The 18,705-nt window shown below is 33.6% G+C and overlaps 1 protein-coding gene across 2 annotated transcripts in view; it reads right to left on the minus strand.

The window, feature by feature from the left end:
• Positions 1–2,228: 2,228 nt before the first annotated feature.
• The window catches only part of TBC1D32 (TBC1 domain family member 32), a 255,150-nt gene continuing 238,673 nt past the window's right edge, over positions 2,229–18,705 (minus strand). For both annotated transcript variants that reach the window (XM_030929510.1, XM_030929511.1), the window contains 2 exons: positions 12,317–12,505; positions 2,229–2,722 (listed from right to left, as the gene is read on the minus strand). In XM_030929510.1, coding sequence (XP_030785370.1) covers positions 2,603–2,722; positions 12,317–12,505 — 309 coding nt within the window. In that variant the 3' untranslated portion in view covers positions 2,229–2,602. The remainder of the gene's footprint in view (positions 2,723–12,316; positions 12,506–18,705) is intronic.

Below are 18,705 nucleotides of genomic sequence, written 5' to 3' on the forward strand. Positions count from 1 at the left end.
TCTTATCAAGGTCATCACATCCGGAGGTCAATTCTCTTTTGTCGTCTTTATCACTACTTTTCCATGGTTTTAAAATTCATCTCCCCATGCTGACTGTGAACTCTTTGAGATGCTGTATATCATTTATTGTGCTATCTTGAACATTTAAAATATTTCATTATATGTGTAACCCTTAAAACGTATCTGCTTAATGAATAAACAACAAAATTTAACATCTGAAAATTGGAAATTCAAACGAGAGCACATCATGATTTACTAATCGCAAATTTATGTAGAACCTTGTTTGAAAGTTCAGATGCAGTTCTGAGGCTTACTTTACCGCCAGAGATACTTTAGGAGAGTATTATGAGGAGATAGAACTACAAATATGAAATTTTAAAAGCAGATATTCAAATATTTTTATATATTTTTTCATAAACCTTTTTACATTATACCATAATGTATATTTTATTGTAATTGAATCCTATAAAATGTATGAGTTACCCCTCCACAAATTAGAGATAAAGTCTAAGGGCTTACATTTTAAATAACAAAAAATAAAACCAAGGGGCATGACAGGGTATGACTGTTCTAAAGGGTACTCTAAAAATAAGCATAAAAATAACTCATAATGATAGCCACACAATCTATTATATTTTAAATTTTCTTTCACCAAACTGCTAGGTCATTGTTCATAAGACACTTATATGTCAAATGAAGATGAAAGCCTTCTAGCTCTAGCTGAAGTTATTTTTTTTTTTCCTCCCAAAATGCAATTGTTAGAATCTAGATCTTACCTCAGGTTCCAATGAAAATCACCAATGGACATTATGAAATTAAATTACAGTTCATTCTTCTCCATTTGTATTTTCAACTACTGTGTACGCAATTATAGAAAGAAATAAAGCTGCATGATTCTTAGGACCCATTAACAATAGCTCAGGAAAAGAATGGGAAGAAATGGAACCAGAAACATGTATTACAGCTTCCATGGAACAGCTTTTCAAAATTAAGTTTGAAAGTAGACAAAGCTTGGTATTCTGAGTCATCTATGACTCTCTTTTAACTCACATCGGCCAAAGTGAAAGTGTGCAATATGTCAAATTAACTTGCTCAAATTACTTTTCTCAACTTCACAATGCCCTTTAGAAACACTATTACTGAGAAGCTATTGTTGGCATTTACAGCATAAAACTTGATTTTGGAAGGCTGATATTGCAATAGCCTAAATATTACTAAATTGAAAACTGTATAGTACCAGTTATTTGATCATGCTGAATGAAAAACTTAGTTTGTGAATGATCCACTTTTAGTTGAAAAGGAAAAAAAAAAGCAGGGTTAGAGTTAGAATGATTTTAATGGTTGATTTATGTTTAGATACAAGGAAAGAATAAAAAACAACATCTACAATTAGAAAAACTTCTTGCAATAAACATGACTAAAAATGAATAATGTAATATATTCATGTATTATCTTTCATATATTCATTGTGAGTTATGATATAAAAAAACAGACATTCACATACTGTATTAATCTTACTGGTACAGAGACTTCTATTTAAATAAAACAAATCACAGTGTTGGCCATTTAAAATAATTTAGAAATGTATTCTCCTTTATATTTTCAAGTTCAGTACAAGTAAAATCTATCACTAAGGAAAATGCATAACAAATAAGAGTAGAATGCTTATCAGTATGAAATAACCAATCTATCTCTTCAATGAACCATGTAAAGACTTCATTTCAAACAAAAAATTATAAACTGATATAAGCATTAAAAGCAACTCCTAAAAAACAATTATGTCCAAGGACAACAGTCTTTCTACCACTTGCCATGATAAATAATATCATTGTTCTTTCACATGTAAAAGAAGCAATTGTGGTTTTGTCTGTTTTCCTTTATATGTACAGACATAAAGAATGCAGGAATACTGTCTTTTTCTTGTCTTATGGGCATTCTGCAGCTAGTCAAAATATTATTTACACTACTACTTCTCCTTTCCAAACTCACTGGAAAAAATATTTTAATCATCTGAATAAAGAAGGAGACGTAGGTTGGCCTTTTTTTTTTTTTTTTTTTTTTGAGACGGAGTCTCACTCTGTCACCAGGCTGGAGTACAGTGGCACGATCTTGGCTCACTGCAACCTCTGCCTCCCGGGTTCAAGCGATTCTCCTGCCTCAGCCTCCCGAGCAGCTGGGACTACAGGCACACCACCACACCCAGCTAATTTTTGTATTTTTAGCAGAGATGAGGTTTCACCATGTTGGCCAGGATGGTCTCAATCTCTCGACCTCGTGATCCGCCCACCTCGTACTCCCAAAGTGACGAGATTACAGGCATGAGCCACTGCGCACGGCCAGGACTTACTCTTAAATATGAATAAGAACTGCAAGTAAGCTAGATCTGATTCTATAATAACCTTACAAAACAACAAACTTACAAAAATGAATTCACAAATTGAGCTTATACCTACTTAAATATATCATTATATTCAAAAACTCTCAGTATTTACAATATGTATATTCACAAAGTATATGTTGTTACAGACATAGAAAACAATCAAGCCGCCCTGTTGCCTTTAAAAATAAACAAAACATAAATTTAAACTGTGTGTCTCATGATCTATGTGCTCTGCAGTCTAATGTTCCGCATGTCTCTCAGCAGCACTGTTCGGTGGTTTTGTTCCAACATTTCCATGTATTCAAAATAATCACTCACTCGAAACCCATGCAGTGCTTCTTCCTGCCAAAAATTATAAAGGGAAAATTTACTTGGGTAAGACTCACAATTCCAAGTTAGTGAATTTTAAATAATTGATATACCATTTATTTTCAGCGATAGATGGGGGTGGGCTGTTTATGTTGCCAGTAAATGTGTAATTGCTTTTTATTTAGTGAGCTGTGTATATATATGACAGGAAGAAACTATATGTCCCCCTCAAATAAGGTTTTCTATTTTCAAAACCAAAAATGATTTACAGCTACCAAAAAAAAAAAAAAAAAAAAGGCAGATAAGGAAATCTTCCTAATTTTAAAAATAGTATGTTATACAATGATTGGTCAGACTTGTAATTATTAAAGACCCTGAAGCTTACCTACCAAAGGATATCATAATAGTGCAAGACATCTGTTGTATAAGCTACTGTCCATAAAACCTCCAAGAATCTACAATTACTAATGTTGGTACTATGCACATCTACACTAATTTGGAATTTAATGGTTAGTGTTTCAAACGAGGCACTCAAGAATAAACAGTAAGAACACCGGTTTAACATTTTAGAGTTTTTTAGGGAATTTTATGACCATTCCTTTTAGTACCTCCAAATACTATTTACGCAGTACCTACACTCAAGGCAAAACAAAATATGCAGAAGAAAAGTCATCTTTGATTCAGTGTAATTAATATTTACAACATTAGAAGTTTTGGAGGTTACAAAAACTTTGGAAAATTCATGCCTTTCCGGAGTTTATAGTTTAAAGGCAAGAATTACTATAACAAGAAAAAAAAAGCAACCCCAAAGAATAAAAGACAATGCATATCATATACCAGATACCGTGTTAGAGGCAGTTTACAGAGAAGAAACCTCAATACAGAAATAGTTAGGAAAACATTACACAATCTCAATGAGAACAGATGTTTTTAAAGGCTTCAGATACCACTTGTCACTTACGGGCAGTAATCATTCACAGCTTGCATATAACTTGATGTAACTTTATCCTTATTTTGCCATCATCACCAAAAATCTACATAGTTTGAGGGAAAGGTTAGTCGGGACATTCTAAAAAACTAACGACTGATCTACAAGGCTGACATTATAGCTGAAGAAATGAAATGGTGTTGTTATATACTTAATACCACTAAGGGTAGAACAAATAACTTCCAACATAAGTATTTGAGCTCTAATCTTAAGATAATTGTGAAATTATTTCAATCCTTCTTTCAGTTCTTCACTCATTCATTTTTTTATTATACGTAAGGTTCTTGATTAGCACTGAAGACATGAAGATGAGAAGAGCCCTGCTCTAAAATGGTGACAACTGAGATGTATATCATGTCTCTGACTTTATGTATAAGTGACTGAGTCAAAGGGAATATTTTTATCTTATGAATAGCAGAAATACTGGGTCTTTGTAAATTCCTATCCTATCAAAAATATTTCACTTTTTTCTTTGGGGAAAAATAGGATCAGAGTAAGAACAACCCTACTGTTCAAGAACTCATTTTAAACAGTTATTGTTATAGTCGTGGAACAATTATGAATTTATCCATTCATTTCATTCAAATTATGTGTGATGTGGCTTTAACTACCTCTTCACTAAAACTATACCTAAGATGGGGAGGAATTACAGTAATGTGTTATTCTAACCAGAGACTAAAGATCCAATGGCAGAAGAACTGTTTCAGGACATATTCATTATTTTCAAAGGAATACTTATTGTGCATTAAATATGAATTATAATAGGAGATGACAGCACTTGAACAAATCTCTAACAATTCATTTCTGGGCAAAAAATAAGCAGTATCTATTCAATATCTTTTAATTATTGTTTCACTTTAATAAAAACCACCTAGGGACAGCCATAGTTATAACTCAATTTAAATATATTTTTTCCTCAGAATGCATTTTTTGAAATCATGGTTTCCATTTTACACATTAATTGTAAATGCCCTGATAACTACACCAAAGAAATACCCATAAAAATGACACATAAGGCTATTAACGTCTTATTTCATAAGAGAAAAATTTTAATTCACATTTTAAAAGCAGTGTTTTCAAATGATATAGTTCATTAATGAAAATTTGTAGGCAATTTTACCTCTGAATAAAATTCCAAAATATCTACATTTTACATTTTGTCTTCAAAGTAGAACATTTTTTCATCTTATCCTAAATGTTCTCTAATGGCCCTTTTAGTGGATAACTTTTACTTGTAATAGGACCATTTAGACTGCCAGCTTATCATTCAAGTTATAACAGACTATTTCCTTAGAATACTCCTTCATTATCATTTCATTTATAGACCAAAGTATATCAAATTCTACATAAAAATATGCATGCCCCGATTTTTTAAGTAGCAGACACATTAATTACATAAGGTAATAACACTATTCTGCTTTATATTAACAGTGTAGTATTTGCTCCAGAAATTTTTTTAATGGATTACTACTAGAGTGATTTAAGTTTTAGTTAGGAAGTTCATTTTGAGCTTATTGCATTTCATTTGTTGTATCTAATGCTATTCAACTGCTTTGTTTTTAATAATTTGCTGCCTTCATTAATTCTGAGTTTCAAATGTTGAAACATCCAAAAGTATTAAAAATTCCCATTCTAAACCACAAAGTTGGATGTATTCAATATTATATAATATAGTATATATGTAGTATCCCTCTCTCCTTTGTGTATAGAAGTACAGTTTCAAATTTCAAATATGCATTCGTCTGTTTTCTTTTAATTATTGAGAGCATTTGATTTGGGACCACTGAATCTAGGATATTTATTAAAACATCAGACTAGTAAAGGAACACTAAATTTGGATTCAGACCAAATGAAAGGGTTTGAATTCTCCTATGTTAGTTACTAGATGTATGAACTTGGGTAAGTTTATTGACTCTAAGCCTCATTTTTTCATTTGTTAAATGTGGACAATATCATACGATTGCTCTCTGGATTAAATATTCTGAAATCTGAACTTCTTACCTTATATGATTTGGTCCTTGTCTCATCTCTTACCTTTCTTATTTCTTCACCTTGCTCTGGCCACAGCGGTCTTCTTGACACTCTGTAAGTGAGCCAGCTCATTCAGACCTCCGAGATCTTGCACTTGCCTTTATTCCTATTTAAGCAGGCTTTTGCCTAGGAAGTCTTTTCATGACTTTTTCTTTGCTTCATTTAGGTGTCTGTTTACCCCATCAAGGGTGGTCTTGCCTGGCATCTTTATCTGACTGGTACCTTAGACTCCTCCACCATGTTTGATTTCCTTATTATCAATACAATAAGGTCTATAGTACTTAAGATATTATGTATTTGTTCATTTATTAGACTTCCAGGAGAATTTAAGTTCAACGTGGGCAGAAACATCCTGCCCTGTGACAAAAACTGTACTTGGCTCACAGCTGTTGAACAATAAATAGTTGAATAAGTCCATGAGTGAATGAGCAATACCTGTAAAGCCCTTCGACCAGTGTGTGGCATACAATAAGCATTCAAGATACTCATAGTGGTTATAAATAATGAGAACACATTTTTATTACTGATGGTCTTTGAAATGGCTCGGCTACATTTTCTTGATCACACTACAGACATATGATGTTAGGCATGGGTGGACCTATCAAGGATTACTGACTCCAGTCTCTGCTCCTCAACCCCTTGCCATGAATATATAAGGGAACCATTTATCTAAAATATTAGGATGTTACTGGCTTTTCTTGCAACTTCAAAAATGTGCCTATTTTGGAAAGAAAGCTATACCAATACTTTCAAAAGTTATTTGCATTACTTGATGTTTGAAAAAAATACTGAAGAAACTAATTTTTAGCAGAATTTTTTTTAGAACTACTGCAAGCCATGTGAGCTTAAAATCTGAATTGAAGATAAGGTCTTTTGTAGTAGTAAACAGATAAAAAGCAGAAAAAGATCAAGTGTGCTAACACGGTATACCCTGGTTTATGAATTCAGGACCAAGTTTAGATATTCTCTGACATATTCTTTCCCAAATATTTAATTATTAATGCCCTTGCAAAATGATGATTTTTAAAATATAATAGCTCTTTATGGAGAAAAAAGGGTAAGGTAAGTTACTTTGAGTGGGTTAAACTGGAAGAGTTGACTTTTATTAACAACATTATGAGGCATATAGAATAAAAAATTACCACAAAAAGTATAGAACTTAACATACACTTAACAAAAGTTGAAGGTTTGCATTAATGTCAAATCTCATATAGAAAGCTCTTGAGAGAAGGATTTATGAATATAGTTCTACTCTTTACCCTTACTAGAGATAAACTTTTTGTGTGTCGTCTTACCTATTATGTGTGTGTATGTGTATATATATATGCATATATATATATGCATATGTGTATGTGTGTGTGTGTGTATGTGTGTATATAATCTTCTTGATCAAAGTGATAGAAACATAAACAACTGGTAAGCAATGTTTCTTCCAGTATGTTCCTTCTGGGGTGTTCAGTAAAATTAGAAACTCCTGGATGCAGTCTCTAAAATTTTTGAATCCTTGGCATTGGCATTCTGGATTCTGATTTACTAACAAGCTCCAAAGGGCACAGTTTTATGTAATCTAAAGGTTTTCAAGCTACTTGAGATTTTCTACTACAATGTGACAACTCATGCCTCAGCCAAATAAATTCTGAATTAACAGGTCTGGAAACAAGTCTAAATACATTAACTTTCATAAGTACCCTAAGTGATCCTTAGGATCAGGGAGTTTATATAGTGTTTGTAATTCTGGATAGAATGTGAAGTTCTTACAGATTCAGGACAGAGTATGTAGTTCTTGAAGATTTAAACTCAGCTGAAGGGTACTTGGAAATATGTGATTGTACCAGAGACCTGACTTAGTCTTGACCAGGTTAATGAGAGAATAGGTCCTGATCAGAAACAGTATAAGAGGATATTTCTGACCAAAGTGTGAAGGTAATATCATTGACAGGTATTACTATTATATGACATCTTAAGAAGTCTCGGGAGCTGGAGAAATGGGAGCAAAAGTACACCAAAGTGTAGCTATGCACTCAGAAAATCCCGTTTCCTTTGCTTGTATTCTCTACATATCTTCTTCTTTAACAAAGAAATAAAAAGAATCTAGTAGAGAGATGTAGAAACTTAATAACAGCTAAGTTTTTTAAGTACTTACTATGTTCCAGATAATGGTCTAAAAGTATTTTACAAATATCATCTCATTTAATTCTTCCACAATCCTACGTGATGAAGAAATAAGCCTAAAAGTCTAAGCAACATACCCGAGCTCACACAGTGAGTGACAAAGTTAGGATGTGAAACCAGATAGAATCAACTAATATAAGGACAATGCAGAAAACATATCTGCAAAACACAGTTGACACTGTACTAAATACCTTTAAAATATTTGCTCAGATGTTTTTAATATTATGTATACTTTTATCTTAGAAAAGCTTAGTATTCAATCAGATTTTCTCAGTCTGATCTTCGTTTATCACCCTGTTAACATTCTCTGGTAATAGCAGCTGCAATAGCACCAACAAAAAATCCCTCTTGCCAATTTACTGATTGGGTTGAAATTGATCTGATTTTTTCATAATTATAAATTGATTTTGTCATAATATGCAGGATTTAGTTGAAGCATTTTAATTAAGTAGTTTGAGCCTTCACGGCCTGATTTTCACAGAAAGGCAACTTTTTCTAGGCTGGTATTTCCGTGAAGTTTGTCCCCAGGTTGAATTCACAAACTAAAGCCAAGATTGCTGACAGCCTATTAGCATGTTAGAGAGGAATACAACACAGCTCACCAAAACACTAGGACATCCACATATGAACTACTATTAAACTAAACTGTCACTAAACCTGCTTGTGTGTGTGTGTGTGTGTGTGTGTGTGTGTACAAGCTACAGATGAGTTGAAAAAATGAAGAATGAACTTAAGACTTTCTAGCTTGCTGGGATATTACAGAATATTTACTTTGTTTAATGTTTTTCTCCTTGGAATTACAGTATCTACGGACTTTCTGAACCATCATCTGTCACAGATAAAAATGTTCAGAATTCTGGGCCCAAGGACTGAGCTCTTTCTTCAGCATATCTTCAGAGGCTGCCTTCTAGCTCGGTACTAATCCATTAATCACCACAGCATGAAAATGATGCACTTAACTGCTCTAATATTCAGTCCACATTCTAGTTGTGTCTACAAGGATACTGTGAAACAATCAGACAATGTTTTGTTGATATCAACTCATACCCATGGCGCTCATCTAATCTAGTATTTCAGTGGTTTAATCTGAAGAGGAAAAGTAAGTTTTTCTTTCCCCCATAAACCTGTTCTGCCTATTACTGTTCACACCATCTTCTGATCCAAGAAATTCTAACTTATCTTTTTCATATATTGATTTGGAATCATGAAGAGCTCTTCAGTGAGCTGTAAGAAATGTAGGCAATGAGTCTATACTCTCAATTACCTGATTTAAAATCTTGAGCCTAAACCAAAGTGACTACAAATTGACTGATATTTTCTTGACACTGAATATTGCACACAGATTTTTATTTCTAAAACAATGCTTTTATCATGTCATTTTATCTCAATACATGAAATTTAAATCAGGAAAAGAATTGCATATCTTCAGTTTCTCAAGATAACTGATAATAACTGAAAGCATAACATATTTGTGGTTTTTAATATTTTGAAAATGAATTCAATTAGGCCCGATTATTTAAACCCATTTATAACAGTCAGATGTTTGATCTATTTATTGTTATATACTTATTCAAATTCTTCTTAAAAATAGTTTTATGATAAAAGAAGTATGAGCTGATTCCTCAAATATAAAATAAAGCCCACATAAATATATACAATAAAAAGTAAAAGTATCTTGTTCTACTTTATCTTCATTCTTCCTGGAAGCAATCATTATTAAATATGTAGAGCAAGGGGATAATGTGATTAAATAATCTATACAAGATTATTATTATGGCTGTGGTATGCAGTTACATGGGGAAATTTTTTTTTTTTTTTTTTTTTTTTTTTTGAGACAGGGTCCTGTTCTGTAGCTCAAGCTGGAGTGCAGTGGTATGATCATGGCTAACTGCAGCCTCGACCTCCTGGGCTCAATTGATCCTCCCACCTCAGCCTCCTCAGTAGCTGGGACTACACGTGCATGCCACCACACCTAGATAATTTTTGTACTTTTTTCTGGGTAGAGATGGGGTTTTGCCATGTTGCGCAGACTGGTCTCAAACCCCTGGGTTCAAGCTATCCACTCACCTTGACCTCCCAAGATGCTGGGATTACAGGTGTGAGCCATTGTGCCTGGCCTATATAAAGAATTATTGATAAGTCTTTTCTCCCTTTGCACAAATCTGAGATTTTGAATAAGAAAGTGTAAAACATAATTTCCAAGGTTCAATCTCTATAGCTTCAGTTGAATGAGGAATTCTTAAATAATGTGTGTATTTTTGACAGGGGATGTTTTTAGGGTAGGCAAAATAAAATCAGTTCATTAATCAATACTTCATTATTGGTTATTATATGAATAAGTGAAAAATGCTGTACATATATTTATATACTTTGTAGACAAAAGACTATTTCAGGGCCAAATGGAGTAGTTAAAGGGATATGTAAATATATATTTAAATACACTATACCAGAGTTTATCTCACAAGAAAAATGAGTATCCATTAAAAGAGAACAGTGAATTTTGACACCTATCCACTGAAAATAAAACAACAAAAGTCAAGTCATGCTATCAATCAAAAAAGCATTTTTTCTAATATCTCAGATAAATGAAAACAACAAGGGTAAAAAGTAAGGTTAGTTCTAGGACACATGCTAAAATTAATTCCTTGCCTACATGTTCTTAGTTTGGATTTTTACCAACACTATTCAAATTTTAGTAATTTAACAGAGGCTTAGGTCATAATCTCCTCTCCCCATTTAAAATCCTTTAGTTTTAAACTGATAGCATTATGCTGAAAACACAATGGAGAATGGTTTGGGACACATTTAAAGAAGTTACCATTTGCAAACTCTATTATAATTTTTCCCTCAAATAGTCAAAAGAGAGATGAAATTGTAAATCAACACTTATCAAATTTAAAGATTATGCTTTTGATTGGAAGAAAAATAAGCTGTAAGCACTTAATGAATTTAGTAATGTTTGTTATTCGATGTGAATAAAACAAAGTTTATTCATCTTTCCCATTTATTTATTTACATTATTTACTTACACTATCAACAAATATGTATTGAATACCTATTATCTACCAGGTATTATTGTTTGATATATTGTTGAAAATACATCAGTAAATGAAATAGAGCAAGTCACGGTCCTTATATAACTTCCACATTTTACCAGGGAAGACAGACAAAAACACATACAAAATAATTTCAGATGGTGATAAAAACTGTAAGAAAAACTAAAGTGGGATAAGATGTTAGAGAATTACAGGTTAGGGGGATACAGACAGATATGAGTACAGGAAAATTTCAGACTCTGAAATTCCTATAATTGACCACTACAGATGATGAAAATGTCCCTTACTGAAAATGAACCTACATTTTGTATTCAACATAATTTCAATTTGCTTAACACTTCCTGTATTCCAAATCACCTCTTAGAGAGCATTCTTTTATTTTTCTATCTTAGTTTTTCTTCTACATGTGCAATCATTTTTCTCAGCATACTTTTTCATTAAGACTGTTTCTAAGATTATACCTCTGGTGATATATATTGAAAGCTTAAAACCTTTGAATTCTGAATTGATGAAATAAAAATGCTTGATAATTTGGCAATCTTAAAGGATCAATGACATTTATTTAAAGAAAAATATCATTAAATGGAAAATAACCATGGCAAGTATTTAATGGTAAATAATGAAATTAATTTACATAGAAACTATTTGCTGACCTAGAGAAAGCCTAGCAAATGATGAATGTTGTTTTTAGTGTATACGTGCATATGCGTTCCTGTGGGATGGCAAAGGTAGTGGGGATAAGGAAACATTTTAAGTTCAAAGATTCTTAACTTTAAACAAATAGCTGGATTTCCACCAAGAAATGAACACTGGGATGTATTTATATCTCATGCACTTTCTAAAGTCCCCAACTTCCAAAATCACATTATTGTAATTGAGAAAGTAACTATATCTTTTTTAAAAGTAGCACCACATTTGGTGATAACTTTTTAAAATGAGTGCTATGATAAAATAATCTTTCATGAAAATCTTTTATAAAAACGGAAGTTTAGAAAAATATTATAAAAATATGAAAGCATAGGAAATTATTAATATATTAAATATATTTTAAAAGTATCAAACCAATAAATTAAACTTTTATTGACCAAATAGCCCATAGGAATATTTTTAAACTATTTCTTTTTTGGCATAGCATGTGGGTTACAAACCAAGTGTTGGATCCAGAGAGCTTATTTCATATTCAAGTTCCACTTTAGCTATATGGTTTGGGGCAACTTAACTCTGTGCCTCAGTTTACTCATCTCTAAAATGGGGATAATAATATCTACCTCTCAGCATTGGTTTTTAGGATTAAATGAGTGCCTAGAAAAAGTATCTAAAATTAAGCAACCAAAGTTAGCTATTAACTCAATATTTTCCTCTCTATATAAACATACTTACTTTTAGGAAAACTTGCAGATCTTGAGTCTGAGTGTGCTGTAGAATGTCTTGCTGTAAATGTTTGAATATAGCTATACAGATATACACTTGATAATCAGGACCAAGGAAAACACAAGTAGCAATATAATGGCAGATTTCTATCCAATCTAAATAATTCCAAAAACACTGGGTTATCCATTGCAGGCAAATCTTAAAAAAAAAAAAAAAAAAAGTAGTAAGTTCATTTAAAAACTTATAAAACCACATTTGACTTTTAAAAAACATTAACCAATAACTCATAAAAAACCAATGAAAAGCTTAGCACTGAATCAAAATACAAAGACAGTCTTCATACATGCCTAACAAGGATGCTTCTCCTATTTGCTTCAGTTGTGAAAAAAACTTTCACGGCCTTGGAATTCAGGCCTTAAGGGTAACTGATAGTGGTCACACTCCTCATATACCTATTACTCAATGCCTTCTTTATTCATATCGTGCTCCTCTTACCCACAACACCAATCTGCTCTCTACAGATAACAAATGCTAAGAGACTATTTTAATTCAGAGATGGGAGTTTTTTTATCTATCCTACCTACAACCACAGATGTATAATTATGCAGATGACAGATTGCTAAATGTTACATTAATGCAAATAGACTCTTCCCGAATCAGAAAACAATTTAAACCTAACAGAATTACATAACATAAAAACCGGGAGCTAATGCAGAAAATATTTCAAAAATGAGACTTTGACAAAAGGAATTTTTTTCCTGTTTATTTTTTGAATAACATTTGTTCAGATTATAAAAGCAATGCGTGCCCGCTGTGGAAAACAGAAAAGTTTAAGAAAAAACAATAGCGATGACACAGAGATTATAAATACTGGAAACATTTTGATACATCAATGTTATGGGTAAAGTTGAGCCCCACTCAAAAGATATGTCAAAGCCCTAAGCCCCAGAACCTCAGAATATGACTTTATGCGAAAATAAGGTCTTTACAAACGTAATCAGGTTAAAACGAGGTCATTACAGTGAGCCCTAATCCAATACGACTGGTGTCTTTATAAGAAGGGGAAATACAGTCACAAAGACAGGCACACGAAAGGAAGACAATGAAAAGACACAAATGGAGAATACCATGTGAAGAAGCAGTATGTATCTGCAAGCTAAGATTCTAAAGGCTACTAGAAACCTGGAGAGAGGTAAGTAACAGTTCTTTCCTCAGCAACTATGGAGTGAACATAGTCTTGTTAACACTTTGATTATGGCCTTTTGGCCTCCAGAAGTGTGAGAAAATAAATTTCTGTTGTTTTTAACCACCAAGTTCATGGTACTTTGTTACTATAGTTGTAAGAAACAAACACAATTACTTTCCAATATTTTCACTCTCATTTATGATTTACAAATTACTTTACCTTCGATGAAAGATTCCCCTTATTTAATATCTCTTCTTCTTTAGTTTTATGGGGCTTTTTCTTTGGAGATGTGGGGAGGAAAAGGGAAAAGATTTAATGGCTTATCTCAATTTGTCATAGGTATAGAGGATACAAATATAGAAATTGTCCTTTTGTGTTCTATCATTTTGTTCTTCTAAAAATATATTGTTGAAAAGGTTCTAAAAGTTGTTTTTCATACCCTTGATTCAACTTTCGGGCATGCTTTTAACTGATTTGAACAAACTAACACATATTACTTTGCTGGAATCACAGGCAGGGGGGCTTAAACAACAACAAAAAAATTTTCTCTCTATTCTGGAGAAATTCAAGATCAAGCTATTGGCAGGGCTGGTTTCTTCTGAAGCCTCTCTGAGGTGTATAGATAGATGGTTGTCTTTCCCTGTGTCTTCACATGGGATTCCTTTAGTACATGTCTGTGTCCCAATTTCCACTTTAATAAAGACACCAGTCATATTGGATTAGGGTCCAACTTAATGACCTCATTTTAACTTAATTATTTCTTTAAAGGCCCTATTCAAATACAGTCACATTCTGAAGTAGTGGGGTTAGGACTTCAACAGGTGACTTTTGAGGAGACACAATCAGCCTATACCAGAGGGTATTATTGAATTTTTGTTTTCCAGACATTATTACTCATATCAATTATAAACCTTTAAATAAGGCTATTAATTCTGTTCTCAGGTATAAGATTTTCCTTTACAACTATAATGTTTCCCTCCTGTTATGTTCCAAAATCTTTCCAAAGAGCCCATAAGTTTTAACTCAATATTAAATTAGAATGTATCTATGAATACCCAATATTTGTCAACAGGCAGTATATATTAAATTCTCCTTGGTCCTACCTTTACTGTTCACTTGGCATTAATAGGATGCACCTCCCAAATTTCAACATGGAGGGTAGGCTGGCATGCAGAGTACATTACTAAATCTCCATTGCCCCCACCCTGACAAATCCCTGTAATATGGCTCTAGTGGACTGAGGAAGAAGTATCTCCTGCTCCCTCTGGATTAGGCAGACTGAAGCAGTAGTACTTTGACTAGGAGCAGTAATTCTCTAATTGCCGGTTGCCCTGCTGCCAAGATTCTCTCTCTGTTCTTTGCTACAGCTATTAATGCCAATCAATTTAAGGCCATGCTGTATTAATGAAAATCTAGAGTCTCTGGGTGGATAAAGAAAGAGAAACAACTCAAGAATGAAAATAAATACAACGATCCCCACAGCTAGAGAAAACGGTTCCTCCCATTCAATTGTTAGTTTCAGGAGTGAATGGGAAGTTGATAAAGATGTGGGATCTCAGCTTCTGTCCACCATCTACATTGGTTAAAAGAAAGTCACCCTAGAATCTTCAACAGTTCATTATTATACACAGTTTCTAATGCAGTTGCAATTTTTTGGCATGTATATACATTCAAGCATTGTTTTCTGTACATTGAATTTTTCTTCCATTAAATGGATATAATACCTGTGTTTTTCCATCACATGGGAAATTTTGAGGAGGAAAACTGAGAGACTGTAACTGAAAGTACTTTGAAAAAGTGCTATATAAATGTTATAACAAAGGTATAGATGTTATTATTTAACAAATATTTCTTGACCACTTCATATGTACAAGGTAATATTATCATTTTTTATGTGAACAAAAGACATTTATCCCTGTTTCACAAAGTTTACACGTAAAGGGGAGATATACTTTTTAAACATATGACCCTCTTCACTTGGTAGAAATTATATTGGCTTTACTATATTTGCAAGTACTTCAGACTTACATTGAAATAGCAGAATTCCAAAACACTGTATCCCTGGAAGAATGCTGAGCTATGAGTCATAAATTTTAATCTCTGAGCAAGTGACTTCTGTATATATTTATTTTTTTAGACAGTCTCACTCCATCATCCAGGCTGGAGTGCAGTGGTGCAATCTCAGTTCACTGCAACCTCTGCCTCCTGGGTTCAAATGATTCTCATGCATCAGCCTCTTGAGTAGGTGGGATTACAGGTGTGTGCCAAGACCCTAGCTAATTTTTGTATGTTTGGTAGAGACAGGGTTTCACCATGTTGGCCAGGATGGTGGTCTCGAACTCCTGACCTCAAGTGATCCACCTATCTCAGCCTCCCAAAGTGGTGGGATTACCTGCATGAGCCACCACACCTGGCCACTTTCGTATTTTTATAAAGTTCTGCAAATCAACTGACAACCTAGATTTCTAATAGGACAGAGGAAATAGTATGTGTCCAAACAGACATAATGTGGTGTTCTTTAACATTATGGAATTTTTAAAAACATATATAAAGGAAGATAGAACAGTACATGAACTAGACAATTTCAAATTTTGATTGGTTGATATGTGTCTTAAGTTACTTTTCCCCTATAGGTTCCCCTCCTTTCCTGCATCCCTTTCTCCTACTAAAGATGTTTCCTCCAACTGCATAGTATTCCATTGTAGATAAACCACAATTTATTCAACTAAGCCCCATTCATGGACATTTGCAGTGTTTCTAGCCTTTAGATACTATAAAGAATACTATAAAAACATATTTGTGGATATGTATTTTCAAATGTTTTCCCTGTGTATTCCTCGCTTAGAGCTCTACAAATGAGACTGCTGTGTTAAAGAATAAATGGACATGTAACTCTGTCAGAAAATGACAAATTACCATTTATATGTCTCAAAAATATATTATTATATTTTCAAAAACAATCAGTTGAGTCTTTATATTCATTGGAAAAAAATGTTAATATCAATAGTAATGAAATAGGCTTATACAGAAAGTCAAACAAATGAATTTTGTTTTATGGTAAACCACCATTCCATATGTAATGTAGAACTAATTACACTTTAAGACATTTAAATAGCTTTTTAGGCTTGTAAGGAAGGAAAATCACTTACATAATATGCATTAAAATCTACCACAGCTCTCCTAGGCAATTTTGTTCTTGAACCATACTTAAGATTATGCCAAAGGACATTAAGATGCCACACTGAGGTGCACATTATTTTATCTGAGATAAATTATTCCTCCTTGTAACTAGAATTATAAAACAATCTTCAAAGGTTCTCATAAGAACATTAAGTCTTCCTCTTTTCCTATTTGAATACCCTTTATTTCTTTCTCTTGCCTGATTGCCCTGGCCAGAACTTTCAACACTATGTTGAATGGGAGTGACAGAGGACATCCTTGTCTTGTGCCAGTATTCAAAGGGAATGCTTCCAGTTTCTGCCCATTCAGTATGATATGGGCTGTGAGTTCATCATAAATAGCTCTTATTACTTTCAGATACGTTCCATCAATACCTAGTTTATTGCAAGTTTTTAGCATGAAATGGTGTTGAATTTTTCTGTATCTATTGAGATAATCATGTAGGTTTTGTCATTAGTTCGGTTTATGTGATGGATTACGTTTATTGATTTGCGTATGTTGAACCAGTCTTGCATCCCAGGGATGAAGCCAACTTGATCGTGGTGGATAAGCTTCTTGATGTACTACTGGATTTAGTTTGCCAGTATTATATTGAGGATTTTCACATCGATATTCGTCAGGCATATTGGCCTGAAATTTTCTTTTTCGTGTGTGTCTTTGCCAGGTTTTGGTATCAGGATGATGCTGGCCTCATAAAATGAGTTAGGGAGAATTTCCTCTTTGTCTACAGTTTGGAATAGTTTCAGAAGGAATGGCACCAGCTCCTCCTCAAACCTCTGGTAGAATTTGGCTGTGAATTGGTGTGGTCCTGGACTATTCTTTGGTTGGTAGGATATTAATTACTGCCATAATTTCAGAACTTGTTGTTAATCTATTCAGGGATTCAACATCTTCCTGGTTTAGTCCTGGGAGGGTGTACATGTCCAGGAATTTATTCATTACTTCTAGATTTTCTAGTTTATTTGTGTAGAGGTGTTTATAATATTCTCTGATGGCAGTTTGTAGTTCTGTGGGATCAGTGGTGATACTGTATATATAGAAAACCCCATCATCTCGGCCCAAAATCTCCCTAACCTGATAAGCAACTTCAGCAAAGTCTCAGGATACAAAATCAATGTGCAAAAATCACAAGCATTCCTATACACCAATAACAGAAAAACACAGAGCCAAATCATGAATCAACTTCCATTCACAATTGCTTCAAAGACAATAAAATACCTAGGAATACAATTTACAAGGGATGTGAAGGACCTCATCAAGTAGAACTACAAACCACTGCTCAAGGAAATAAGAGAGGACAAAAATAAATGGAAAACATACCATGCTCATGGATAGGAAGAATCAATATCATAAAAATGGCCATACTGCCCAAAGTAGTTTTATTATTATTATTATACTTTAAGTTCTAGGGTACATGTGCATAACGTGCAGGTTTGTTACATATGTATACATGTGCCATGTTGGTGTGCTGCACCCATTAACTCGTCAATTTACATTAGGTATATCTCCTAATGCTAACACTCCCCACTCCCGACTCCGCACAACAGGGCCCGGTGTGATGTTCTCCTCCCTGTGTCCAAGTGTTCTCATTGTTCAATTCCCCCCTATGCGTGAGAACACGCAGTGTTTGGTTTTTTGTCCTTGAGATACTTTGCTGAGAATGACGGCTTCCAGCTTCATTCATGTCCCTACAAAGGATGCGAACTCATCCTTTTTCATGGCTGCACAGTATTCCATGGTGTATATGTGCCATAATTTCTTAACATAGTCTATCATACTACAAGGCTACAGTAACCAAAACAGCATGGTACTGGTACCAAAACAGATATATAGACCAATGGAACAGAACAGAGGCCTCAGAAATAATACCACACATCTACAACCATCTGATCTTTGACAAACCTGACAAAAACAAGAAATGGGGAAAGGATTTCCTATTTAATAAACGGTGCTGGGAAAACTGGCTAGCCATATGTAGAAAGCTGAAACTGGATCCTTTCCTTACACCTTATACAAAAATTAATTCAAGATG

Source organism: Rhinopithecus roxellana, chromosome 4 (genome assembly GCF_007565055.1).
Source record: "Rhinopithecus roxellana isolate Shanxi Qingling chromosome 4, ASM756505v1, whole genome shotgun sequence".
NCBI lineage: Eukaryota > Metazoa > Chordata > Mammalia > Primates > Cercopithecidae > Rhinopithecus > Rhinopithecus roxellana.